This window comes from Panicum virgatum, chromosome 2N (genome assembly GCF_016808335.1).
Source record: "Panicum virgatum strain AP13 chromosome 2N, P.virgatum_v5, whole genome shotgun sequence".
NCBI lineage: Eukaryota > Viridiplantae > Streptophyta > Magnoliopsida > Poales > Poaceae > Panicum > Panicum virgatum.
In genome coordinates this window covers 40047921-40075699 of record NC_053146.1, presented here as the reverse complement: position 1 = coordinate 40075699, position 27779 = coordinate 40047921, and the positions used below count along the sequence as shown (strand labels likewise).

Here is a 27779-nt window from a genome sequence, read left to right as displayed (position 1 = left end):
CTATTTTATGAAGCTGCCGCCTCGCCCTAGGAAAGAGACCCCGCTCCTACCCGCCGCCGCAGCCACCGTCGCACCTAGGGCCCCTCTCCTTCTTCTCCGGTGCGTCTACTGAAGACGAGAAGGGGAGGGGACCCATCCTTTTCCTTTTCCTCACATTTTTCTAGTGTCTTAGGGTTTGAGTCCAAATAATCTTTCGACGAACTCAGATGATTTCTGGTCGGATTTGTGTGTTCTGCAATGACTTCGGTGATTGTCACGACAAGATCGTCGTTACAAGCATCGATTTCATTGGCAGGCGGCCAATTTGTGGCCTCTATCTGCAAGGGGAGGGGTCCTTTTGGGAGCCCCCTACGGAGACAGCGACTCCAGGTCATCGATCTCATCGTCGGTGGTCGTGGAGAGGAAATCAAGATTTGAAGGTGATAAATCTGCATCCTATGCTATACCCGATGATGCCACCGCCGATATTCTTTCAGCGTTTTAGATGCGTTTTGGACTGATTCCGAAGCGTTGGATCTTGCGGCATGTCCAATGTTTTGGGGTTGGTCGTTGAATTCAGCATGAGGACTGCACTTTGGTTTCGACATTCGAGGGAAGCCATTGGGGAAGATGATGGAGGAATCTGGATAGAATTTTATGTATTTATTACTTCAGATTTTTTTTCATGTATATTTTGGGATGTACTTTGTCAAGATTTAATATAAATCCCCTTTCTCTTCGCAAAAAAAAAGAAGCTACTATTTTATTTTGGACAACCATGGTTTCGTTGTTCTGGTCTCCTTCGCATTTGACAGCCAACCTTATTACATGTGTGCTCACTAACACGTACAGATTGAAAACGAATGCACAGACAGGCTCTAATGTGCCTTCACAATCCACATCAAGTTCACAGCACAGAAACCCCCAGCGCAGACTATGGCCCCGTTTGGGAGGGCTTCACCAGCGGCTTCACGAGCGGCTCCAGGTGAAGCCCTCCTAAACGTTTGTTTTGTAACCGGCTTCACGTGTGAAGCCGGTTCTGAAGCCATCGGCGGCTTACACAGGCAAGGTGAAGCCATGAAATCGTGGCTTCACGCAGCTTACACATCAATCTAACAAGTGAAGCTGTTTTGCCAAATATTTTCTAAAACGGCTCCAACTCCACCAGAGAAGCCGCTCCATCTGAGGAGCCAGAGCCGTAGCTGTTTTTGAAAGAGCCGGAGCCCTGCCAAACAGGCCCTATACAAAATGGACCAAACCAAATAGACCTCATCTCAGCGATGGACCAAACGAGGGCATCAAAGCCGCGTCATCACGCGGCACCGTTCGCGCCGGGACGCTGCAGTCGTTCACCCGAGCATCCTCCAGCGCCAGACTGTCCTTGAGCTGCGCCACGGCGCCGGCCATCGTGGGCCTCACGGCGCCGGCGTCCGCCACCGTGCACGCCATGGCAATGTCGACAACCTTCCACATGGAGCTAACGTCGTAGGCGCCTCCGAGCCGTGAGTCGGCGATCGAGCCGATGTCGCCAGCGGCAATCCTCTGTTTCACGCGCTGGACAATGTGACCAAGGCCAGGCACCAGCGGAGGCTCACCGGTGGCTACCTCAATTAAGACGATTCCGAAGCTGTACACGTCGCTGCTCTCAGTGAGCCTTCCAGTGAGGTAGTACCTGACAAAACAGAAAGCCAAGAACGTCAAAGATCATTAGAGCGCCAAACAAGCCTTTTCGTGTAATCACGTTAAATCTAGAGGCTGTGTGAAAAGGAAAACATGTTGCATACAGGGATGACAATTTTGCTAGTTTTACTGCATATTCGAAATTTCGAATATAAGCTACAATGAAAAAGGCACAAAAATGTTATAGTGTACCACAGGGACACATCGACATACTCTGGGTCCATGTAACCAGCCGTGCCAGCTGCAGTGGCTGATATGTGTGTCTGAGTATCGCTAAGATACAATCTGCTGAGTCCCATATCTGCTATTTTAGCTTGCAGATTTCGACCCAAGAGAATGTTGCTGCTCTTCACATCCCGGTGAATGATTGGTGGGCTGCATCCATTGTGCAAATAATCCAGGCCTGTACATATAACAGGAATGACTCGAGTTGAAAATATGAAAGAACATATGCCAGATTTGCTCACAAAATATCTAGTTGGCTGTACACCATACCTTGTGCAGCTTCAAGCACAATTCGTACACGTGTTCCCCAGTTCAGGATTTCAACAGCAGCATGTTTACCTTCATTGTACCAGAAGAATAGAACTGGGTTAGCAAACTTCACATGTCAAGTTCAGTAAATTTGTGCAAATACGAAACTCATCCAGGTTTCTTGTTCTGATTCTCACTTCTCTATGCAAGAAATAAGACCAACCCTCTGACAAGATAAATATACGCGTTGGCTGAAGTCATGCAGCAAAAGGATACAAGGTGTCATCCAGACATCCACAACCAATGAATCATGAAGGCTACAATTGTTGATGGTCGAGTTAGATGTGATACAACGTGCTGACAGAGTCAAGTAATTCCTTTTCGAGAACGTGGATTGCACGTGTCATTCCTCATACCTATGTAAACAACTCTATATAGCTAGATGTGCAAGGGGCATTCTGGCTCACCTAGGCACAAAAATTGAGTCCATGCTGTCCAACTAAGAGTTGAATGAAGACATGTAGATACCCCAAAAGGGTTTTTCTTTTTTCATATATTGATCGAAATAACTAAAAAATTATCCGAGATGGTTCAAAGCTTAAAACATGCATACATATTTTAGATTCAATTTTCAAACAGTTACATAGTTAGTCATTTTCCTAACTAGCATCCCTCTATTTGGAAATAAATGAAGCTTTAAAAATATGTGGCTAGATTTCCTCAACTTTGACCACGAAGGCACGAACATACAATTGGACTTGTTATTAGAAACGATGTAAAAAACGGTTAGACGTTTTAGTAACGTATTGCTTCAAAAACTAAAACCCAGAGCTTCTTATTGGAAACCGTATCTTGTCCAAAGCGTAATATATTCTGGAATAGTATGAGTACTCGAATAAGTTAGGAAGATAAACCTCTCAAATGATCGTAAAGATTGCCTTGAGACATGTACTCATAAACAAGGGCTAAATGATTTTTCTCCCAGCAGTAACCAACCAAAGAAACTATATTCCTGTGATGTGTGATGCACCTTCGTTAAGCTCTGAACCTGTCGCAACATTACAAACATAGAGAATATATATCAATAACTGACACATAAGCTCCTTGAGTGTTATGTGACTCATGCAGCTTATTCACATGTGTGCCATGCAAAATTATATTTCTGGTGAGTCAAGAATATTTCATGGTGGCTGAAATATTGGTACCTCAGCTAAAAATTCATCTAGCCCATGTGATGATGACTCAGAGCGAATCTTGGCAGCAACACTGGTACCATCTTCTAAACGACCATAATAGACAAGTCCAAAACCTCCTTGTCCAATGAGCTGTCCAAAATTATCAGCAATATTCTCCAGCTCCTTATTCGTGAACCTCCTATTCTCAGAATCTTGTAGGTGATCCCCTTGACCTTCTGTACTTATTGGAGCACTCTCCAGTTGTAGTTTTCCTGTGCGATTTTCCATAGAAACTGGTTGCACAACTATGAGATATATAACAGAAATACTAAGTAAACAGAAAACATACATGCAAAGACTAGAGCAACAGGATGCAGACCATTAGACTTTCTTTTTGCTCTCCAGATGAAACATGCAAGAAAAAATGCAGCCATAACCAGCACAGGGACAACAACTGAAGTAATTAAGACAGCTGCATTTTTTCTTGATGGACTTGTCCTTTTGTCACATGCGGTTATATCAGAATCATATCTGAAATACACAAGACAAAAGGACAGATTTTAGTCTTGAGGAGTAAATTGTCATTGCCTGGTCACATGTTTAAAGATCTCAGAAACAGATACTATCCAAAATTCACAACTATAGTAAGGTGAAAAGGAAAAATAAAGAAGAAAACCATAACCTGAAAATAAGTGATCCGGTGTAATTTGTGCAAAGGGAATCGCCACTCAGATTGTTGCCAGACACATTTCTGTAGAAAGTGAAAATAATTTGGTAACATTCCTTCTATGTTATAAATTGTACACAATTATAATATTATATCCACTTACAGAACTCGTAGGGAGGGCAAACTTGATAAGGAATCAGGTATTGGCCCGCTTAAGTTGTTATAAGATAGATCCCTGAAATATTTACGCCACTACAGTGAGCAAGCCTAGAAAATATAGTCCCTTATTTCAGACCCTACACTGATGAGTTATGATAAAATCTGGGTTCTATTTATATAGGGTTGCCGCATTACATGTTCCCAATTATTTAGCTAGTCATAGGGGATAAAAAAGCCATACAGAGAAGTTCTAGAGCATAGTCATGACAAGTATGAATGTATGATTGTTCATCACCATAAGTGAATTTTCTTGTTTCAATATGAAACTCAAAAATGTTCAAGGGATACTGTCAAAATCATTGAGTAATATATGCTAAAGATTGGAGAATTCTGTAATTTACAGATTGGAAGAAAAATTAAACATATGGTATGCCAAATATGGCCGTAATGAAAGAGACATTCTCCCATAATACTCTCATCTATTTATGACAAACTATATACAGTGCAACACAATGGAGCATGCACCTCAGCGTGATGTTTGTTACTAGTACAGAGTATGTTTAACCTAGCTTTAGCTTAACATATTGTGACTTACAAGCTTAAGTTATAACCAAACAGACAGCTGATTTGATCTTCTTATACAGTTCCTATCTCTTTGCCTTGAAAGCAAGATCTTACAGAGGGTGGCTTATCGAATTACTCCAACAACTTTACAAAGGCCTGAAGAATGGACTCACAGAAACAATTTCCTAGACTGGTTCAGCATATTAACATGATTAGCCCAGAACATGTAAATCTTAGGAACTACTTATACACAATAAGCTTACACGATTCATAGCATAACTCTAGTCCTGACTCTCCAGGAGTTTAATGAGAACAATTGTTGTAAAGTTTCCTGAATTTCTAAAAAAATTCAGTGGAAAGATAAACAGAAACCTGCATTTAGCAAGAAGGCCGAGGACATGAGCAGGTCATGTAGCACTTACAAATTCTAGAGCGCCGTAAGCTTTGAAAAAGTTGTAGAAAAGACACCACGCAAGTTGCTATTTGAGAGGTCTCTGCATTCCAATTTGCCATCCAACATTGAGATCAGACGCATCCATAATAAACTGGACTACTAGTACTTGTAAGAATGAAAATACAAGGAAATTACTCACAATGATGTTATCCTCGTAGTGTTACCACTTGTATTGCTGCATTTCACACCGTCCCAAGCATAAATGGTTGGGAAACATGGATCGCCCGTCCAGTTTTTCTTCACGCCATACTCGAATTTGATAGCCATGATGGCGTCAACTTGTGAAGAAAAAATAAGTCAGAATGGATGTGTGAGAACTGAGAACTCAGTGGCAAACATTCAGGTTGATGGTTTCAATGCAGGTGCATGTGCACGAGGAGAAAATTATTTTTCGAAGCATAATGCCTGGCAAAATAACATTTCAACCTCACTTGTATTCTCTTAAACAAGGACAGAAATCCAAAATAAGACGACAAGGGATGAACCTATATCGGCAAGATAACCTTAAGCGTCATTTGATCGAACACCGTGAGCGCAGGAGTAAGAGAACGTTAATCTCGATCCACTTCTGACAACAAGAAGAGAACGAGGAGTAAGGGAAGAAAGTGAAGAACTCACAGTCATCTGGAAATGTCGTTGGAGTGTCAAAGGCGAGCAGAGTGTATGTCTCGACCGCATTCAACATCGGGGGCAGCTCGGAGACAGCAGTAGCGACGAGGGTGATGTTATAGTTGCCGTCGGTGGCCCTGTACCATCCGGAGCTGCACACGGTAGAAGATTCCAGATACAGCGGTCTGTAAGGCCTGTCGCTCGGCCCCAGCCGGTTGCCGTTGAAGTAGATGTCGAACTCCCGGAGCTTGGCGCTCTGGAAGTCGGCGAAGTGAAGGAACACCATGAATGAGTATGCGGGCCTGCTATCCTGCCATGTATAACTGAGTGCTGTGTTGTTGCCAGTGGCTGTGGCAGCTGTCTGGAGAACAGCCACGGGCTCGACGAAGCTCGGATCCGGCTGCATGTTCTGTGCCGTGGAGAGGTCCCTCCATTGTGGGTCGACAGATGTCCACCAGAAACGGTCGTATGGGTCGTCAGGAAACCTTCATAAAATCAGTTAGAAGGATGTTAGCCACTATACAATGACAGTCCGTAGAGTTACCATATAAATGGTAGACACGTGGATGATGCATGATGTTATAAACAACTCAAATCAACACAAAAGTCTCATCGAATACTTGTAGATGTAGATGTATAATAATTAAGAGTGTTCAAGAGATATTAGGTGAGCTCAAGTCAACACAAGGTCTCGTTCAAAGCTTTGGATATTAAGAGTGCACCAGCCGTCCATTTCTACACAACGTCTCACCAGCAGTCCATTTCATTTCTACACAAGCTTTGGATACCAACACAAAATCTCTAAAATCTTGTTTTATATATATACACACACACACTTATTGTCTGTTCCAACACCCCCACCGGCGTCGTCCAACTCCGGCGAGTAAAAATCACCCCAATTGTTACTTCCTCCCACCAGCATGCGGTCCGTAACATCAATGCAATTAAAAGTGCACATCTCTTATCTTCGGCTTCCAATTTATAGTCCACGGTAAAGCTTATTACGGTCACACAAGGACTGTTCAAAAATCTCGCGAATCGCACCATCAATTACTGTCGTCTTATCCAATATAAATAGAGCTCTCACCGTTGACCTGTCTCTGTCACCGTTCATTTGGATGCTCTCGTTCTCTCTCATATTCTGCTCGTTGTGATGGCTAAAACTGATGTTGGCCCCTGACCGACGAGCCGGCGGCGGCTTGGTCCCTCCCACATTGCAAGCTCCCTCCCTAGAGCAGATCTCATACATCGATGCCGCACGACCTATACAGCACCAGGTTAGTCAGATCTGTGTGCCGTGCAGCACCACTTTCCCATAACATCGTCGCGCAACCTTGGCGGCCATGGCAACCCCGTTGCAAGATCCATAAGTTGAGAGGCTTCGCCAGCAATGAAATCTATTTGTCGTCTTTAAGGTAAATTCTTGGATTTTTCTTCCAATTGCAATGAGATCTGTCAGTTTTTAGTTGGGAAATGTTTGTGCTTTTTTTTCCCAAAAGTCAAAACTAATGTGCACCTGCTTTCCCGTTTATTCAGTGCATGATGATGTGTTGCCATGTTGGTTCTCGATGAAGTTTTACCGAGTGCTATTCATTTGTTTTCCCCCAAAATAATTCTTCCGTCAGCAATACTTGTCTCCATGATTTTCCGCCAATTGATATTTAATCCATTCTCTGCTCCAATTTTCACTGCCACATAAATATCACCATGTGGGTGATACTGGAATTGAACAATCTAATTTACTTTGTTTGATATGCAGGAAAATCTCCTGATCTTGCCATGTTATTGCAATTTCTGGTGAAGGCGGTGCAGTAATCTCCTGATCTGTCAGTATCGACTATCGACATCAGGGCAGTCATGCCTCCCATCCCACGGCACACATCATCCTGCAAATACAGGCCAACAGCCTGTTAATTTCCGTTCTATGTGAGCTTGCTAGTTAATTTCCATTTAATTTTGTTGGCTTGTTAGTTAATTTCTGATTATGATTTTCTCTGCTGTGTGCAGATCGGAACCGGCCGACTAAAGTAGTAAAACTGATCCCTTTCTGAATCACGCAGCTCAAGTGGATGATGTCTGGGATATGCGCAGCAAAGAATTCATCTTCTCAGCTCCCACCTGTGGCAAATGGATCCCTTCCTAGCATCAATGTACCAGTTTGTCATATACATGATGAGTAATCTTGTATATACCAAAGGAGTATTTCCACAAAGGAATGAATGATTTTTCATGTTTGTGTTTACATAGGCAAATAGAGTACTTGGTCATATACTGTAACGAATATGGCACCATTTATGCCATTTCGAGGGATTTTGGTGATCGTATGATAACACAATCAATGAGACTAATGGTTTTGTTGAGTGAACATTTCTAGATCCCAGGGATGATGTAAAAAGACCATACAAACAAATACACGAAAAAAAGAACTCAAAGAAATGCTGAATTGGACGAGTTCTACTGAAACCAGTAGCACCGGAAGAACCGATGCTTATAGCATCGGTGCATCCGATGATTGCCGGAAGATCCGACGGCCTGGCTTTGGTGCAAGACTGAGCGCCTCTGGAGATCAAGTGAAGAAAGAATGAAGCACCGGTTGAACCGACGGTGTCAAGAGAAGCGTCGGTGCAATCAACGTACTATGTTCCAGAGACGATGTCAAGCGCGAGGGAGCCACGCCTTCAGCACCGGTTGAACCAGTGGAGTGTCGGAGCAAGGCGTCGGTGCAATGACGTCAGCAAGGACAACGACTACATGGAGATCAAGAGGCACCAGTTGAACCGACACTAAGTCATCGGTTAAACCGGTGGTTGCCAACTCAGCTGCAGAAGCGTCAGAGAAGCCAACGGCTAGTTTCAGCTTGTGAGTGACCGGAAGAACCGATGCATAAGCACCGGAAGTTCCGATACCCACGCAGAAAAGTTGCTAACGGCTACAAACGGCTAGTTCGACTTGGAGGCCAATATATATGAGCTCCCCCGGCCAAAAACACCTCCAAACCATACAAGAGCTCATTGATCATATCCTTAGGTTTTATCATTAGCTTTGTAAAGTGTGAGTGCTAGATTAGCTCTTGAGTGAGTGAACAAGCAAGGTTGAGATCATTGTGACTGGTTCTAGAGTGAACCACACTTGTATTACGGTGCGCCGGCCCCTTGGAGCAATTGGTGGCTCGCCTGCAAGTCAACGACCCTCCGGCTTGGTGTGGAGCAGCGTCGACAACATTGTGCGGGGGACGGAGACCCCTCCTTCGTGGGCAATCTCCCTTAGTGAAGATCGGAATCAAAGTGACCGTGATTGTGTTCACGGAAAAGACTTGATTGCCGGGAAGCGATACTCTTCGTGAGTGCTTCAACAACGTGGACGTAGGGGCGCCTTTGTGGCAATCCGAACCACGGAATAAATCCTCGTGTCGAGAGTTCGCTTCCTCTCATCCCTCTCTTTAAGCTTCCGCATTTCATATTGCAACTTGTGTGCTTTTACTTTTTTAGTGTAGTATCTTGTTAGGATTGGCTATAGGTTGCAAAACTCTTTTGGGGATGGGAATTTCACACTAAGGTGAATCGTAGTTGCACATCTAGATAGCTTGATTTAGTTTAAATTTTGTGCAAACTAGTTGGAGCCATAGGTTAAGGTTTTTAGAGTGCCTAATTCACCCCCTCCCCCTTTTAGACTATAGCACTCGATCACTTTCAATTGTTATCAGAGCCGGGACTCACTTCTCTCACAAAGAAAGCCAATTCCATTGGCAATTTTGTGTTTACCGGCTCATTAGATCGGTAGGCTTCACCGCCTAGTGAGTTAGCTCTTAGGGGGGAAGGATGGATCCTTTTAGACCCGCTCCACGGTTCGACGGCACGGGCTTCCAACGATGGAAGGTTTTTGTAAGGATCGACGCCATATTGCTAGGGCTTGATTTCGGTTATGCAAAAACCGAAACACCTTTGTCCCCAGCGGAGTCGCCAAAATATGTTGGCGTCTTTTACGGGCCAACACACGATCACGCTAGGTCGCGCGACGCGAGGAGGAGCTCCTTGCAGCACCTCCTCCATGGAGCGGTCAGACCGGTCAGAGGGACCGGTCAGACCGGTCGCAGTGCACAACGGCGACGATCCGACGAACGCTCGCCCGGGAGGGACCCCGTCGGGGCAAGCACACGTAGGGTTGCCCTAGCCTCGGCAGGCCAGCTAGGGCGTCCTCAAACGCCATGGAGACGAGAGAAGAACAGCATGTCGAGGTTGGAAAAGTAGGATAACGAGGAAGAAAGGTAAAAACGATAAGGATAAATGTATTTGATTGGTTCGATTGGGTTCTCCCTTCAATCGGCCGTGACCCTTTATATTTATAGGGTGGGGAAGACTTACCCCGCAAGAAATCATGTTTACAGATCTAAATCTATTAAGAACTCTAATTGTACTCGACTCCTCCTAGACCGGTCAGACCGTTCGGACCTACCGGTCAGAACGGTTGGTCATGCCAGACCGTCTACAGACGCCTATACCGGTCAGACCGCCTGGACACACCGGTCAGACCGGTCTGTTCAGGTTACTGCCAATTTTGGTCGTCAACAAAAACCAAATGACACGGTACGGTGACGCACCCGGCCAGCTCGTCCTTCGGTCGCCGGGGCTACGACGATGGCCGTCAACTTTTTTTTCGAGAGAGATCCAGAACTTTACGGTTCGGCGTTCATTAATAAGGATAAGAGAATTGACCTTGTTTATAGGTAAACCGGGCCCAAAACCGAACAACAACCACCACCACCGGCCAATAAGACCGCACAACTCCTCTCGAACTCAACTGCTCAGGTCGGATTGGGACATCGACCTAGACCTCAACTCAACTCACTCTGCCCTGTCGGATTGGGTCATCGACCAGAGCCTCTAGACACCATGCCCGGTCGGATTGGGTCCTCGACGTGAGCCACCCCAACACAAGTCGGCGTTGGGCTACCACCACTCGGTCGGATTGGGACATCGACACAAGCCTCAACAGACAAACTCCGCTCGGTCGGATTGGGTTATCGACACGAGCTCTCCTATTACGGCCAACGCCTCCAGCCAAGCTCAACAACCAACAGTACGAGAAGCAGCCAGGAGCTACCAGCCACGCCACCATGGCGCCACTGCCGCCCTGCTCGATTACTGCCCGCCAAGCCACCATGACATCGCCGGCAATTATCGAAGCGAACTGCCATCAGCCACGCCGCCACGGCGTTGTCGATGCACCCTTGCAGCTGGCCGGAATGGGAAGACACCGCAACAACGCCTTCAGGAAGGTAAACGGTGCCCGAGGACGTCGCCGTCGTCTTGCCGGCAGATCCGACATGGCTTTCGCCTGAGCTTGCCCATCCCGACCAAGGAAGCAGGGAGCCCTCCCGCTGTGGTGCCTCGCCAGGCGCGTGCGCCGCCTATGTGTCTGCGGCGGCCAATTCCGTCAGAAACGCTGTTGGAGTAATGGGCTTGGCCCATTACTTCTAAAGCATTAAAAGAATTTAAAGCCCACTATTAATGCTAGGGAATCAATGCTTAATTCCGTACCGGGAATTGAGGAGGATCTCAACCGACTTAAAAGGTGGACTTCGTGTACACCACTTGTGAAGCCGGTAAGAGGAGGACGGTGAACCACACGCGCGCGCGCGCTCGCTCGCCTCGCCGAGCCGGGCCGGGCCGGGCCGGGCCGGGCCGTGGCCGTGGCCGAGACGAGGCGAGGCGCGGCGCGGCCGGCCGGACGGGCGGTGCGCGTGCGCATGCGCGTGCGCGGCCGGACGTGACGTGCAGGTGCCGGTGCGGTGCGGTGCGACATGATGTGCTGAGATGAGAAGGATGTTTTGCAGTAAAGAGTATTAAAACAGAGGGTTAATGTCGTCACTAATGACCGGACATTGAAGGCTCTTTACGACGTCCAGATTCGTTGAACCTGAGGCACATTAACTGCCGCTCATCAAAGCCATTCATGATGTCCAGGTTCGTTGAACCTGAGGCATATCGTGCCTATATAAACCAGCACCCTCTCCTCTCATCCTCACTCATCTCAAGCACTCATCCAGGTACTCCTCTTCAGGAGACCTCTCCCTTCTCCCTCAGCTGCTTTCTGCCTTCCCCACCGCTAGCACTGCGCGCACAGGTCTAGCGAGAGCAGGGCCTCCGGAACCTCTGCTCGCTGAAGGTCCTGCACGGGACGCGGGCAATTAGGTTTTTGGGAAGCGTCTTGACGCGACTGCTCGCTCCCTGAACGACTCCTTCGTCTACTTCCCGGCGTAACCGCTCGTGCGAACGACTACTTCGTCTACTTCCCGGCGTAACCGTTCGTGGGACTGCACTGCGAACATCTTCCTGCATCGACATAGTTCGGCTACTTCGAGCAAGACCAGTCGAATAGCATGTCTATTCCAGCTGGTAACGGCGCAACCGGTGCCTCCGGCACTGGTCCCGCCTTGGGGTACTTACTAAACCTACTCTGGTTTAATTCTTTGTTCATGCTTATTAGTGAGAATAATATGAACACATGCACATATCTTGTACACACATTATCACACATTATCACTCATCTATATCATGAAATTGATATTAATATTTGGAATTAAAATATACTGAAAATTGCCTAGATATCTAACAATCCAAAAACCTAATTGTGTTAATAGGCTTTCGGTATCTAGCTTTGCTGCATCAATCAAACCACCACCTTTTGATGGTTCAAATTACAAACGTTGGCAAGAGCGGCTTATACTGTGATTAACACTATCGAGAGTGATCCATGTGAAAGAGGGTAAGCCTGAACAATTCTCTCCCGAGGAAGGGAGTGCGTTCGATGAGGCTGATATTCTCTTTCGAGGCTTGATCATTAGTGTTCTCAGTGATAACCTGGTGGATTCTTATATCCGGCTGCCAACTGGCAAAGCATTGTGGGATGCTCTTGAGGCTCAATATGGAGTATCTGACGCCGGGAGTGAGTTGTATATCATGGAGCAGTTCCTTGAGTACAGGATGGTCGAAGACCGTTCTGTAGTGGAACAGGCTCATGAAATACATACTCTGGCAAAAGATCTCAAAAATTGCAGCAAAGAGTCCCCATGTGTGTTACCCAATAAGTTTGTGGCCGGAGGTATAATCTCTAAGCTGCCACCTTCTTGGAGGGACTTTGCTACTTCTCTAAAACACAAGAGACAGGAGTTCACAATAGATGGACTCATAGGGACTCTTGATGTTGAGGAGAAGGCGAGAGCAAAGGACATACGTGGGAAAGGAGTTGTTGGTGCTTCAAGTGCCAATCTTGTTCAGAAGAACAACTCCCACAAGAACAAGAAAAAGCCACCGCAGAACCAACCAAAGACTAAGAAGACAACCACTTTTAAGAAGAAGAAGACGGGAGCTTGCTATGTGTGCGCTAGTACGGATCACTTTGCTGCAAAGTGTCCGAACCGCAAAGGCAACGACTCCGCCAACATGGTTATTAGCGAGCCTGGAGGAACTTCGGGGTACGGTAATTTATTACCTACTGTTCTTTCAGTCTTTGGTTCACCCGAGTGGTGGGTTGACACTGGTGCTAATATTCATGTTTGCGCTGATGCTTCTTTATTCTCTTCTTACCAGACCGGCGGGACTTCCTCCTTGCTGATGGGGAACGGATCACATGCGCGTGTTCTTGGTGTTGGTACGGTAAATCTGAAGTTTACTTCGGGGAAGACCGTGCAGCTGAAGAATGTGCAGCATGTCCCCACCATCAAGAAGAATTTAGTCAGCGGCTCTCTACTGTGTAGAGATGGTTTCAAATTAGTCTTTGAGTCCAATAAATGTATCTTGTCTAAGTTTGGTACTTTTGTTGGAAAAGGTTATGAAAGCGGAGGCTTGTTCCATCTTTCTTTGTCAGATGTTTGTAATAAAATTGCATACAATGTTATTAACGTTGATGAAACAAATGTTTGGCATTCGAGGCTTTGTCACGTTAATTTTGGTTGTATGATGCGCTTAGCTAATTTGAGCTTAATTCTAAAGTTCACTTTTGTCAAAAATTCTAAGTGTCATGTATGTGTTGAATCAAAACAAACTCGTAAGCCTCATAAGACCGCGGAGGCAAGGAGCTTGGCACCCTTAGAATTAATTCATTCCGATTTGTGCGAAATGAATGGAGTGTTGTCAAAATGTGGTAAAAAATATTTCATGACTTTGATTGATGATAGTACTAGATTTTGTTACATCTATTTGTTGAAGTCAAAAGATGAAGCTTTACACTACTTTAAAATCTATAAAGCTGAAGTAGAAAACCAACTTGAGAGAAAAATCAAAAGAGTTAGGTCAGATCGTGGTGGCGAGTATTTCTCAAATTTATTTACTTTATTCTGCGAGGAATATGGTATTATTCATGAAAGGACGCCTCCCTATTCACCTCAGTCAAATGGGGTTGCCGAAAGAAAGAACCGCACTCTAATGGATTTGGTTAACGCCATGTTAGATACAGCGGGACTTTCCAAGGAATGGTGGGGTGAGGCTATATTGACTGCATGTCATGTCCTAAACCGTGTTCCTACAAAGAATAAAGAGATAACTCCATTCGAGGAATGGGAGAAGAAAAGGCCAACACTGTCATACTTACGTACATGGGGTTGTTTGGCAAAAGTGAGTGTGCCAATAACCAAGAAACGTAAGCTTGGACCTAAAACTGTGGATTGTATCTTTCTAGGTTATGCTATTCACAACGTTGGATATAGATTTTTAATAGTGAAATCTGGAGTACCTAACATGCATGTTGGTACTATAATGGAGTCCAGAGATGCTACATTTTTTGAAAACATTTTTCCCATGAGAGATGAAACAAGTTCATCTAGGCAAGAGTTCATCGAGGATGATGGCTCTGCTGAGCCGATAGAACACAATGAACATACACTTATAGAAAATCCTGAGGAGGATAACAATGATGCTCCGAGAAATAGCAAGAGACAAAGGACTGTAAAGTCTTTTGGTGATGATTTCATTGTATACCTCATAGATGATACACCCAGAACCATTGAAGAGGCATATTCATCTCCTGATGCTGACTATTGGAAGGAAGCAGTAAGGAGTGAGATGGATTCTATTATGTCTAATGGAACCTGGGAGGTCGTTGAACGTCCTTATGGATATAAACCGGTTGGATGCAAGTGGGTGTTCAAGAAAAAGCTTAGGCCAGATGGTACTATTGAAAAGTACAAGGCTAGGCTTGTGGCCAAGGGTTATACCCAAAAAGAAGGAGAAGATTTCTTTGACACTTATTCACCAATTGCCCGATTGACCACAATTTGAGTGTTACTTTCCCTGGCAGCCTTTTATGGTCTTCTCGTTCATCAGATGGACGTTAAGACGGCTTTCATCAATGGAGAGTTAGAAGAGGAGATCTATATGGATCAGCCGGATGGGTTTGTATCAAAGGGTCAAGAAGGAATGGTTTGTAAGTTGTTAAAATCTTTATATGGTCTCAAGCAAGCGCCTAAGCAGTGGCATGAAAAGTTTGATAGAACTTTGACCTCTGCCGGCTTTGTTGTGAACGAAGCTGACAGATGTGTGTACTATCGCTATGGTGGGACTGAAGGAGTGATTTTGTGCTTGTATGTGGATGACATACTGATCTTTGGCACTAGCATTAATGTGATTAAGGAAGTCAAAGAGTTTTTATCTCAAAATTTTGAGATGAAGGATCTGGGAGAAGCTGATGTTATCCTTAATATAAAACTGGTAAAAGAGATCAATGGTGGGGTGATTCTTACACAGTCTCACTATGTGGAGAAGGTGTTAAGTCGCTTTGGTTATAGCGACTATAAACCTGTCTCAACACCATATGATGGCAGTTTAATTCTTAGAAAGAACAAAAGGATAATGCGAGATCAGCTGAGATATTCTCAGATCATTGGTTCATTAATGTATTTAGCGAGCGCTACAAGACCTGACATCTCGTTTGCTGTAAGCAAACTGAGCCGGTTTGTTTCAAACCCGGGAGATGATCATTGGAAGGCTCTTGAAAGAGTAATGCGCTATCTGAAGGGGACAATGAACTATGGAATTCACTACACCGGGTACCCAAGGGTACTAGAAGGGTATAGTGATTCAAATTGGATTTCTGATGCTGATGAGATAAAGGCCACAAGTGGATATGTGTTTACACTTGGTGGTGGAGCTGTTTCCTGGAAGTCTTGCAAGCAGACCATCTTAACGAGGTCAACTATGGAAGCAGAACTCACAGCATTAGATACCGCCACTGTTGAGGCTGAGTGGCTTCGTGAGCTCCTTATGGACTTGCCGATAGTTGAAAAACCGTTACCGGCAATCCTAATGAACTGTGACAATCAAACGGTAATTGTCAAGGTGAATAGTTCAAAGGATAACATGAAGTCATCTAGACATGTGAAAAGGCGGTTGAAATCTGTCAGAAAATCGAGAAACTCCGGAGTTATAGCCCTGGACTATGTTCAGACGGCTAAAAATCTGGCAGATCAGTTTACAAAGGGTCTTTCACGAAATGTGATAGACAATGCATCTATGGAATTGGGCTTGAGACCCACGTGAGTCATTCTATAGTGGAAACCTGTCCTATGTGATCGAAGATCCCGTGAATTAGGATGGTGAAACAAACTAAAGTCTGACTGTGAGAAGAGAACCTTTTTGAAAAGGGCTCATTCCGTGTATAAGGTGCATTTCTCTTCTAATCTGTATGGCAGGTTGGTCTATATCTTAATGTATGCCAGGTGGTTTCTTTTAAACAAATGAGTTGTTTTCTTGAAACAAAGATGTTGTCCTACAAAACATCTGAAAGGAACACACCTATATGAGTTTGACCACTGGTCATGGTCTATGAGAATTGGGTATTCTCTAGAAACTCATGAAGGGCATGGAGTATGACTTATAAGCTCCAAACCGCGGGGATGCTTTTGCAGCCTAGTATCAGTGTAGGGATCTGGTCAAACTTGTTTGCACAAAACTGGCAATTCAAGGCATAGTCCATTGCACAGTTGTGAATAAGTGTAGCCTTTGTCCTAGATGGAAGTTCAACTTAACAGTCTCTGTCGAATACTGGTATATCAATGAGGGAATGAGGGTATTTCTAGTGTGGCTTGAATTTCTTGGTGGGGATTGTTGGAGTAATGGGCTTGGCCCATTACTTCTAAAGCATTAAAAGAATTTAAAGCCCACTATAAATGCTAGGGAATCAATGCTTAATTCCGTACCGGGAATTGAGGAGGATCTCAACCGACTTAAAAGGTGGACTTCGTGTACACCACTTGTGAAGCCGGTAAGAGGAGGACGGTGAACCACACGCGCGCGCGCTCGCTCGCCTCGCCTCGCCGAGCCGGGCCGGGCCGGGCCGGGCCGGGCCGGGCCGGGCCGTGGCCGTGGCCGAGACGAGGCGAGGCGAGGCGCGGCCGGCCGGCCGGGCGGTGCGGTGCGCGTGCGCGTGCGCGTGCGCGGCCGGACGTGACGTGCAGGTGCCGGTGCGGTGCGGTGCGACGTGATGTGCTGAGATGAGAAGGATGTTTTGCAGTAAAGAGTATTAAAACAGAGGGTTAATGTCGTCACTAATGACCGGACATTGAAGGCTCTTTACGACGTCCAGGTTCGTTGAACCTGAGGCACATTAACTGCCGCTCATCAAAGCCATTCATGATGTCCAGGTTCGTTGAACCTGAGGCATATCATGCCTATATAAACCAGCACCCTCTCCTCTCATCCTCACTCATCTCAAGCACTCATCCAGGTACTCCTCTTCAGGAGACCTCTCCCTTCTCCCTCAGCTGCTTTCTGCCTTCCCCACCGCTAGCACTGCGCGCACAGGTCTAGCGAGACAGGGCCTCCGGAACCTCTGCTCGCTGAAGGTCCTGCACGGGACGCGGGCAATTAGGTTTTTGGGAAGCGTCTTGACGCGACTGCTCGCTCCCTGAACGACTCCTTCGTCTACTTCCCGGCGTAACCGCTCGTGCGAACGACTACTTCGTCTACTTCCCGGCGTAACCGTTCGTGGGACTGCACTGCGAACATCTTCCTGCATCGACATAGTTCGGCTACTTCGAGCAAGACCAGTCGAATAGCATGTCTATTCCAGCTGGTAACGGCGCAACCGGTGCCTCCGGCACTGGTCCCGCCTTGGGGTACTTACTAAACCTACTCTGGTTTAATTCTTTGTTCATGCTTATTAGTGAGAATAACATGAACACATGCACATATCTTGTACACACATTATCACACATTATCACTCATCTATATCATGAAATTGATATTAATATTTGGAATTAAAATATACCGAAAATTGCCTAGATATCTAACAAACGCAGCCACCGCAAAACCTCCACCACACCCCGGCACTAGCACCGGGCCCCCGTCTGGCCGGCGCCGCGCCCGCACCGTTGCAGAGCCCCATAGGGCCGCCACGCGCCCACGCCCGAGCAGCGCAGCACCTCCCAGAGGCTGCCCCCGCGCCAGCACAGCCCCAGCCCCGGCCGGTCACCACGCGCTCCCGCCGGCCACGCTGGCTTGCCGGAGCCGTCGCCAGCCGCGCCCGCCGGCGGCAACCCACGCGTCGAATCCGACATCGCGGGCACCGGATCCGGCCGCGGGGGTCCCGGATCTGGCCTCGCGGAGTCGCCGGCGCTGCCACCGCTCGCCCGACGACGGCCTCCTTCAACACCTGCAGCGGCCGCGCCCGCTAGGCGATGGGAAGGGGAAGGGCTGCCCCGCCGCCGCCGTCCTCGCCAGCCACGCAGGCTTCCGGCGGCCCGCTCCGGCGGTGGCGCGACGAAGGGGGGTGGGGGAAGGGGGCGGCGGTGAGGGGGCGGGGGTGTCCACCCGAGTCGCCCAACGCGGGGGCGACGCGGGGGAGGGGAGATGCCTCTCATCCTTCGGCCGTCAACTCATACTGTCGCCCTCGCTCGCTCGCTAGAAATGAATGAACCTTCCAGTGTAGTCTTTTGCTGCCACACACCAACCTTTTTTTAGTTGAAAAGTTTGGTTTTTGAGCTTCAATAATCTTTGGATCGGATGCAAGAAAAGTTCCATTCTTAATCATCAGCTCTCCCATTATTGCGAATTGAGCATAGCTCATCAGCTCTCCCATTATTGCGAATTGAACATAGCTCAGCTGGTAAAGTTTCTTATAGTGGAACTTGCTTATCTAGGCTAGTCCTAAACTCAGTGCTTGTATTTTCTTAAATTTATTTTAGGATTTAACCACTCATCGGCAGCGAGGCACCTACGGTAATAACTTCGTCAATAATTTCGAAGATCTGTCCGCTCAGTCTCTCCAATGTATATATGCTCATAAAGATAGAGTTGTGTGTGTATTCATAGAGATGAGTGCACTACATATGTAGATGTCGTCTCTACGCTCGTCTGGGTGCTGCGGCCATTCTCGCTACTACAGCACTCCTTGAGCTACACCATGACACCATGGTAATGTCGACCACCTTCCACATGGAGCCCATGTCAATGTCATAGGTGCCTCGAGCCATGTGTTATATTGTGATCCAAATTCATTTCACAAAAAAAGCCGACTTCTGACAGAGCGAAGCGAAGGCTCGTCGCCTTCTATTCAACTCAACAAGAAGACTCCTATTGAGGTATGGTCTGGTACACCTGCAGATTATCTCCTAGTGAGCCTCCAAGATTTAAGGCAAGGTTAGTTGCAAAAGGCTTCAGTCAGATTCCTGGTGTTGATTATAATGATGTGTTCTCTCAAGTTGTGAAGCATAGTTCAATTCGGACATTCTTTAGTATTGTTGCTATACATGATCTTGAGTTTGAGCAGTTGGATGTGAAGACTGCATTTTTGCATGGAGAGCTTGAGGAGTAAATATACATAGATCAGCCAGAAGGATTCATAGTGCCAGGCAAGGAGAATTATGTTTACAAATTGAAGAGATCCTTGTATGGTTTGAAACAATCTCCTCGTCAGTGGTATAAAAGGTTTGATTCATTTATATTGTTACATGGCTTTAAAAGATCTGAATATGATAGCTGCGTTTACATTAAGATTGTTGATGGATCACATATATACTTGCTGTTATATGTTGATGACCTGCTTATTGTTGCCAAGAGCATAGTAGAAATCACTACATTGAAGAAATTGTTGAGTAGTGAGTTTGACATGAAGGATCTTGGCGCTGTAAGAAAATTTTAGGTATGGAGATTACTAGAGACAGAAAATCTGGTTTATTATTTCTTAGTCAGCATAATTATATTAAGAAGGTTCTTCATCATTTCAATATGCATGATTCAAAGCCAGTTAGTACTCCTATTGCACCTCACTTTAAACTGTCAGCCGCTCAGTGTTCTAGTTCTGATGAGGATGTTGAATACATGTCAAAAGTTCCTTATTCTAGTGTTGTTGGTTCATTTATTTATGCCATGATTTGCTCTCGCCCAGATTTATCATATGGTATGAGTTTGGTTAGCAGATACATGTCTAATCCTGGTAAAGAACACTGGAAGGCAGTTCAGTGGATTTTCATGTACCTCAGAGGGACAACATATTCTTGTCTGAAATTTGGAAGGACTGATAAGAGATTTAATGGTTATGTGGATTTAGATTATGCTGTTGATTTGGAAAGGCGCAGGTCACTCATAGGATATATGTTTACTGTTGGGAGTTGTGCTGTGAGTTGGAAGGTTACTTTGCAGACTGTTGTTGCTATGTCTACCACAGAAGCAGAATATATGGCTATTGCTGAAGCGTGCAAGTAGTTAGTTTGGCCGAAAGGTTTGCTTCCTGAGCTTTGTTGAGTTGATTCTTGCATTGATCTATTCTGTGACAGTCAAAGTGCTATATGTCTCACTAAAGATTAGATGTTTCATGAGAGAACTAAGTATATTGATGTCAAGTACTATTATGTTCGTGATGTGGTCACACAAGGTAAATTGAAGGTATGCAAGATCAGTACTCATGATAATCCTGCTGATATAATGACAAAAACAGTTCTTGTTGCTAAGTTTGAGTTTTGCTCAAGATTAGTTGGTTTGACAGTTTAGCCCAAGAGGCTATTTAGACGCCAGAAGTTAATAAAAGTAACACTACAATATATGAATTTTAGAAAAAATAAATTTGCGGTTCATGATAGAAAGTAACTTGCCAACAATATATATATATATATATATATATATATATATATATATATATATATATATATATATATATGATACAATGTAGCTTGTGACTAATTTAAACGATAGAAGAAGTAAGATTTGTTTAAGAAAAAAAAGTAACTTCACCATTTTGCCCAAACATACTCAAGTAGGATTTTATTTTGAAACTCTTATCGAGACAAACATAATGCTGTAATCGTATTTTGATTTGGATCTATGGTTAAAGAAATATTGATTTTTTTAGTTGAGATTGATATGTATACGAGGAAAGGAGTGGGTTCTTTTCTAACGCGGCCAGGAGCGCTGGGGGGTGGGTTTGTTTTCCATTTGGTCTGATGCAACTAGACAAAAATGGAAAGTGCGGGGCTCTTCACCTACTGCAAAGTATCTTGTGCAGCTTCAAGCCCTATTTGTACATGTGACCCTTAGTTTAAACTTTCTGCAGTTGCAATTTTATCATCATTGTATATAAAAGAAGCATAACTGTGTTAACAACACCACATGTGTCGAGCTCAGTAGATTTACGGATTGATATGTCAAGCTCGCCAATTTTACCTTCTTTGCTAATGTATTAACTGAGTATAACTTGAGTATAACTGTGGTAGCAACACCACGTGTCATGCTCCGCAGATTTACGAATAAATTCAGAACTATATATGTTAGTAACATCACGTTCCGAATAGTAAATACGATATTCTCGCTGTGTTCGCTTGGCTTGTCAGCCAACCAGCCAGTAGTAATATTCTCTCATACTAAATCAGCACCAGCCATCAGTTACCAACCAGTCAGCAGTACTGCTCTCTCATAACAAATCAGCACCAGCCATCAGCCACAGCCAAGCGAACACAGCGGATATATAAGGGTCTGTCTGGCAGGACTCCAAAACCGGCTTCAACTGGAGTCCTGCCAAACAGTTCATTTTGGAGTAGCTTCAGGCAAGGAGCCGCACCTGAAGCCCCTTCTAGCTTCCACTGGAGAGGTGGAGCCACGAAACGTGACTCCAAGCGGCTCCGTGAGTAGACACCAATACTAGAAGTTGTTTTGCCAAATATTTTTCAAAATGGCTGGAGCTGTTTTTGGAGAAACGGAACTCTGCCAAACAGACCCTAAGGCCTTGTTTAGTCTGTGAAAATTTTTGGGTTTTGATAATGTAGCATTTATGTTGTTATTTGACAATTAATGTCTAATTATGGACTAATTAGATTTAAAAGATTTATCTAATTATTTATAGTTAAATTGTGCAATTAATTATTTTTTAACTGTATTTAATATTCTACTTATGTGTTTGAAAATTTAATGTGATAGTTAGAGTAGAAAACTTTTTGGAACTAAATATGTTCTAAGTATTCAAATATTCAGTCGGCAGTATAGAGTGGTGGCTGTTCGAAAAGAAATGCCACAGCGAAACCAACACCGCGTTATACGTTGGAGTCTCGCTTGTCGTTGACTGTCAACCAAACCCGGAGTCCCGGACTAGCGGGCCCGCCGCGGCCCCGAACCCAGCATATATTCGGTGGGACCACGCAGCCACTTCCAAGCTTCCGCTGCGCTGCTCTTCATTTTTTTTTTGACGCCTGCACCTTCTCTTCCCTTGCCCCGGCCCGGGCCCCGGCACGCATTTTTCCTCCTTTGGAATTAACTGCGCCGCGTCTCTTTTTGTTGGCAGGTCGGAAGCCGCCCCCTCCCCTCGCCTCCTCTGACTCCCCCCTCCCCAAACTTCTGTTCCTCGCTGCGCGGCGGCCTCGGCCTCCCCGCCGCGCCGGCGAGCCATGGAGCGGCGCTCCTCCGTTCGCTTCTCGCCCTCCGAGGTGCGTCCCCCTGCCCCGGCGCGCCATTGCCTCTCCCCTTCCCTCCCCCGCGCCGCCGCCGCGGTGGTTGGGTTCGTACTGTACTGTTCGTCGCCCGGTGCGGGTTGGGTTCTTGGTGAACCATATGAAGGATTAACGGGGTGAGGACGGCTGGGGTCTCTTGCGCGCAGGATTGGTCTGGCTAGCCGCGCGGTGCTCCATTGGGGGTTTTGGGTGGGTTTTTCTTTTTCTTGGTGGTGTTCTTGGCCCCTCCCGTTTTGGTCCCGTTGGCCGGCTTCTCGGGCAATGCGGGCTTCTCTTCTTTGTAGGAGGGACTTTGTCGGGATTCCCTGTCGCTCGTGCCTTGTCCGCGATCGCACCTTTTGTGGGGTTTGGGGGCGGGCATTCCGATGATTATGTGCAGGCTTGATGCTTCCCTGTGCACGCACGAGCTGGTTCTTGATTGCATTGCGAATCGTCCGGTGCGACCTGCGGTAGGCTGTACCAATGCAGATTTGTGATATTTTGGTTAATGGGTATGCTAGGGTTTTGTTCATGAGGGAAGAGTCGATGTCCCCAATGGTAGGTCAAAATGCAGATGGTGGTTAAGGTAATCAATCCGTGCTACGGGACAAAAAGGTTTTTTTTATTATTGCATTGATACATTTACATGTAAATTGGCCCCGGCGGTAGTGAATACAAAATTGAATTACCAGCTGTGGTGGACTCATAACCGTGAGATTTGTAAATATTTTGCTTAATGGGTAGTATTAATAAGGTTTGGCTTTTGAGTCAAGTCTCAATTGATGCCCTAGTGGCAAGGGTAAAGTATTGGTTTAGCTAACCAATTGGTGAAATGGGAGAAAATTATTTGCTTGATTATTGCATTGATGCATTCAGTTAATGCTTGTGAAAGCATACATGTTGATAATCAAACTACTAAAATGTGCCCCCTAATCCTATTTGTGTTGGCATTTGATAATGGCGAGCGGGAACTGTGTCCAAATGTTATTGTACCCAGGTCTACCACACAGTATCTACCATCCTAGATTCCAGTTTTGTGGAGGAAAGCACACTTTGATGGCACATTGCAGGCTTATAATGCAATGAGTTTAGAAGTATCATGTTTTGAGGACTGTTAGGTTTGATGTCATTGACACTATAAATTACCTATCCATTTAGGTCCACCCACTTTTGTCCTTTGCGGAATTATGGATCCTCCCTGCATCCATCAGTACACTATATTGATACAGAGTTGGTGTTGTATTTCAATTCGTTTGGTGTATATATCTTGCTAGTATATTAGATGTACCCCTCTGCATTTTCCATGATAACTTAAAAGTACTTGCTGGCACAGATTGCAAGGATGGAGAAATTGGCTGCCGAGAGAATGGAGCAAGTCTTGGATGACAAGTTCTGTCAGAAGCTTGCAGAAGAATTTAAGTAAGTCTCACATTGTTACACTGCGTTCCAACTGCTTCTTTAGTTTGAATTGTTACCTAAAGGATACAGATTTCGATATAAATTTTCACAAAAACCATATAGCACGATTGGAGTATCTTCTACTCTTCTCTTCCAAGCACGAATCCCTGGTAATCTTTTGCTTGACCGTATTGATACAGAGTGTTGTGAAACTGGAACATTTCCTTTTATATTTTATACATTGAGTTGCATACCGTAGTTTTAGAGTGACACTTCTGATATCTGATTACATTTTCTGCTCTTCTATGCAGTCTTTCTGCTGGCCGAGCTGGAAGTAAAGTATTGCAGGATACACAGGTGATTATATCTTAATGTGCCCTCATATTTTACCAACTGCGCACTAGCATGACATATTGACATCTCTTTCAACAGGTTCAAGGATGGTTTCTTAATAAGTTTCCAGTATCAGCCACTAAACCTACTTGTGTACCCACTGTTCCTCAAGAAAAGGCTTCAGGCTCAGAAGTAAATGTATCAGTTTCTGAGAAAAAGTCTGCAGCTTCTGAAGAAAAACTTTTCCCTCTTGATACAAGTATTTCAAACAACGAGGATGAGCTTTCTCCTGTTTTTCCATTAGGTATTCTCAAACATAAATCTGTTGATACTGGAAACCTTATGTTTTGGTGCTTGGTTCATGCAATGTTATGAAGTTTTCTTTGGCCTGCCTTCTTTTCAGAAACTAAAGATAAGATTCCTGATCTTGAAGAGCTGGAGTTTGAGGCTAAGTCTTCAAAGGATTATGCATGGTAGATATCCTTTCACCAGGAACTATCTGTTATTGTTTCCTTTTATGTTTCTTCATGTATCCCCCCCCCCCCCCCCCCGCATCCCCTCCTCATATGTTGAGGTTTATGATACCCTGGAATACTGTGACAGTACCTATGTTGCCTGGATACGCGGATACGGATACCGGTACGCGATACGGGGATACTCCGATACGCCATTTTTCCAAAAACAAGGATACGGGGATACGCCAATATATATAAAAAATAAAAATAAATAAAAGTTTCAGGAACTAGAATGTGAGAAAATAGAAGTTCCAGGGACTATAATGCGTCATAAACTCATATATTCATATGTTCTATAATTATTAGAAAAGGGAAGGGGCAAAGGAAAAAAGAACCAACCTTATCTTACATGTTCGTCTGTTTCACGAATGGATGTCGGTCGTCTTCTTCCTCTCTCTCTCTCTATATATATATATATATACACACATGTATATATATACACACATGTATATATATATCTCTGTGTAGCGGCCAGCTCCGGTGGCCGCGGCTCCTCTCCTTCTCCGGAGGCCGCGGCTCATCCTCTCCCTCTCTAGCGGCCGCACGGGCCGTCCAGAGGCGCGCTCCGGCCGCCGTGACGGCCCGCCAGCGGCGAGCTCCAGCAGCGCAGCACCACCCTAAATAGTGTTTTAACAGATGTGCGGGTCTCTGTTTGGACAGGCCGTGCAGCCGCTGGAGCAGTAGGAGGCACGGACGGGTGGGCGGGCGGAGGTGACAGCAAGGGAGCGACGAGCGATGGGGAAGGAGCAGGAGGAGGCACGGGCGGGTGGCCGGGCGGCGGTGACGGCAAGGGAGCGATGAGCAACGGGGAAGGAGCAGGAGGAGGCGTGGGCGGGTGGCACTGCGGCGGTGACAACAAGGGAGCCGTGCGAGGCTGCTGCGGGCCTGCGGCTGCGTGAGTGGGGATGAGAGGGTGGCACAGCTGAACGGAGGACCTTTATATGAAGCGATTGAGTGGTGTTGTTAAGGTTTGAGGGTATCGGACAGGTATCCACAGGTATCCCACAAGTATCCGATTTATTTTTATTATTTGAAAATACCTAAATAGTCCGATACTTACGGGATACGTATCCGGGAGTATCCGTGGAGTACGGGTATCCGATACCGGTATGTGAGTTTTGCGAAGTATCCGCGTATCATAGGACAGTACTTTGACATCTGCTGTCCATCATGACCTTTGTGAATACCATGATGAATAGTATAAGTGATCTCATTATTGTTATTGGATGTCTTCGTGTTGAGCCTGCAAAGGTTTAATACTCATAGTTTATTTGCAGTACTCTTGTAAAGCTTGTTATATTGCCTTAAACTATGTTACTAATCATAGATGATGTTGGCAGTGGTCGTCCTAGATTTTTAACATTGCTAGATGGCAGATTATGATGCTTATGTGTGCATGATGTTGGTAGCACCACCCATGGGTTTGGCTTTCAGGTGCTTGGCAGCCAATTTAAATGTCATCACATGCTATTTTTTGTGCTATGCAGGTACGACATTGCCCTTTTCTTAGCACACAGGAGGAACAGAACGGGTGAAGTAGTAAGAATAACTGATATCTTATTACATATGCATATTTTACCTTTTCAGCCCATGGTTTATTTAAGACATTCTCATAAGAAAGCAATGTTTCCTTGGTTAGTGATAAGAGAACAGATAATTTTTTTGGCTGATTAGTGAATTGTCAATCATTTGCTCTTTTTTTCGTCATCAAAGTGATTGCTTTGAGTTTTTGGGATGCTTCTTCTCTAATATAATTTTCTTGAATGCTTCATTTGTTATTTCTGTGTCCTTTACTGTTTGCATATTCAAGTTTTGGTTTCATCTTTTTTTTTGTAACTCAATATAACTGTACTGCTGTTCTAGGAAGTCCGGGTGAGGTTCGAGGGTTTCGGGGCAGATGAGGATGAGTGGGTGAATGTGAAGAAGTGTATCCGCCAGCGTTCCATTCCTTTGGAGTCCTCGCAGTGCAGATCCATTGTTGAAGGAGACCTTGTCCTCTGCTTCAGGGTAAGTGCTTTATTGGAAAGAAAAAACAAACTATTTTCCTGGAGTACCGAAGCAGCATAAAACCTGGTACAATGATAGCATTAGATTGTGTGCTATGCAGTTGCAACTTGGGGCTTGCTACTCTTTCAAAGCAGTTATCTTTGGCTTCCTTTTATTTCCCCCTTAAGCTCTTCCTTTGTTTAATTTGATTTGAACCTCAGGAGGGAAATGAAGAGGCATTGCATTTCGACGCACATGTTCTGGAAGTTCAGCGGAAGCAGCATGATATTAGGGGGTGCAGATGCATATTCCTTGTTGAATACGATCATGATCGAAGCCAGGTATTCTCGACCAATCAACCATGCTCGAGCCAATCATGTAATCGTAGATTGCTTCAATTGCTCTTGTTTTTGGAAGTGTTAGAAACTTCTCTTTGGCTGATGACAGGAGAAGGTGAGCCTGAGAAGACTGTCCCGGCGTCCAAAGTACTTCTGAAGGCTGGGCTCCTGTTATCTCTGATGCGCATCTACTATAAGATGTGCTTCTATCTGGAACTGACCGGAATGGGAAACCTAGTTGAAGTTAGGGGATGAACTCTGTTGTGCCCTTCATCATGTGTATAGTAACAACTGGGAGCGAGGATGCGTTTGCATTCCACCCTCTGGCACGGAGCTGCTGCAATGGCTGTCGGTGGCCGAATTTTGTAAACTAGTTTGGGTGCAAAGGAGGGGGGAGTACGGTTTGAGCACTTGTTGCTATACAAAATTCGGTTTATGGCCCAGCAATTTCACTTTCTTCCCTCGTTCGGTCTATGAGAAGTTTGGAAGACGCCTGTTTAGCTGATTTATTATTGTGTTACATTATAGGGTGCGTTCTCAAC

General features: G+C 45.3%; 1 protein-coding gene, 1 long non-coding RNA gene and 1 pseudogene across 3 annotated transcripts; 2 read left to right on the top strand and 1 right to left on the bottom strand.

Moving 5' to 3' along the window:
- Positions 1–740: 740 nt before the first annotated feature.
- Positions 741–6248, bottom strand: LOC120660446 (annotated as a pseudogene).
- A 634-nt stretch (positions 6249–6882) lies between these two features.
- Positions 6883–8126, top strand: LOC120658833. Of its 2 annotated transcripts, XR_005668863.1 has the most exons (3): positions 6883–7176; positions 7521–7687; positions 7769–8126. It is a non-coding gene; the product is annotated as an uncharacterized LOC120658833 (long non-coding RNA). The 2 variants fall into 2 exon arrangements; XR_005668862.1 differs by having other exon boundaries at positions 7521–8126.
- A 14380-nt stretch (positions 8127–22506) lies between these two features.
- LOC120660445 (protein SAWADEE HOMEODOMAIN HOMOLOG 1-like) lies at positions 22507–27711 on the top strand. The gene is made up of 9 exons (XM_039938986.1): positions 22507–22664; positions 24001–24086; positions 24377–24422; positions 24498–24702; positions 24802–24871; positions 26401–26452; positions 26777–26920; positions 27121–27240; positions 27347–27711. The coding sequence occupies exons 1-9, from the start codon at positions 22626–22628 to the stop codon at positions 27392–27394; spliced, it is 810 nt and encodes a 269-aa protein (XP_039794920.1). The 5' UTR covers positions 22507–22625; the 3' UTR covers positions 27395–27711.
- Positions 27712–27779: the final 68 nt, after the last annotated feature.

Coding starts and splice junctions, on each gene's coding strand:
- LOC120660445 (XM_039938986.1), top strand. CDS start 22,626: ATGGAGCGGCGCTCCTCCGTTCGCTTCTCGCCCTCCGAG. Junction 24,872..26,400: donor TCTTCAAAGGATTATGCATG/GTAGATATCCTT, acceptor TGTGCTATGCAG/GTACGACATTGCCCTTTTCT. Junction 27,241..27,346: donor ACGATCATGATCGAAGCCAG/GTATTCTCGACC, acceptor GGCTGATGACAG/GAGAAGGTGAGCCTGAGAAG.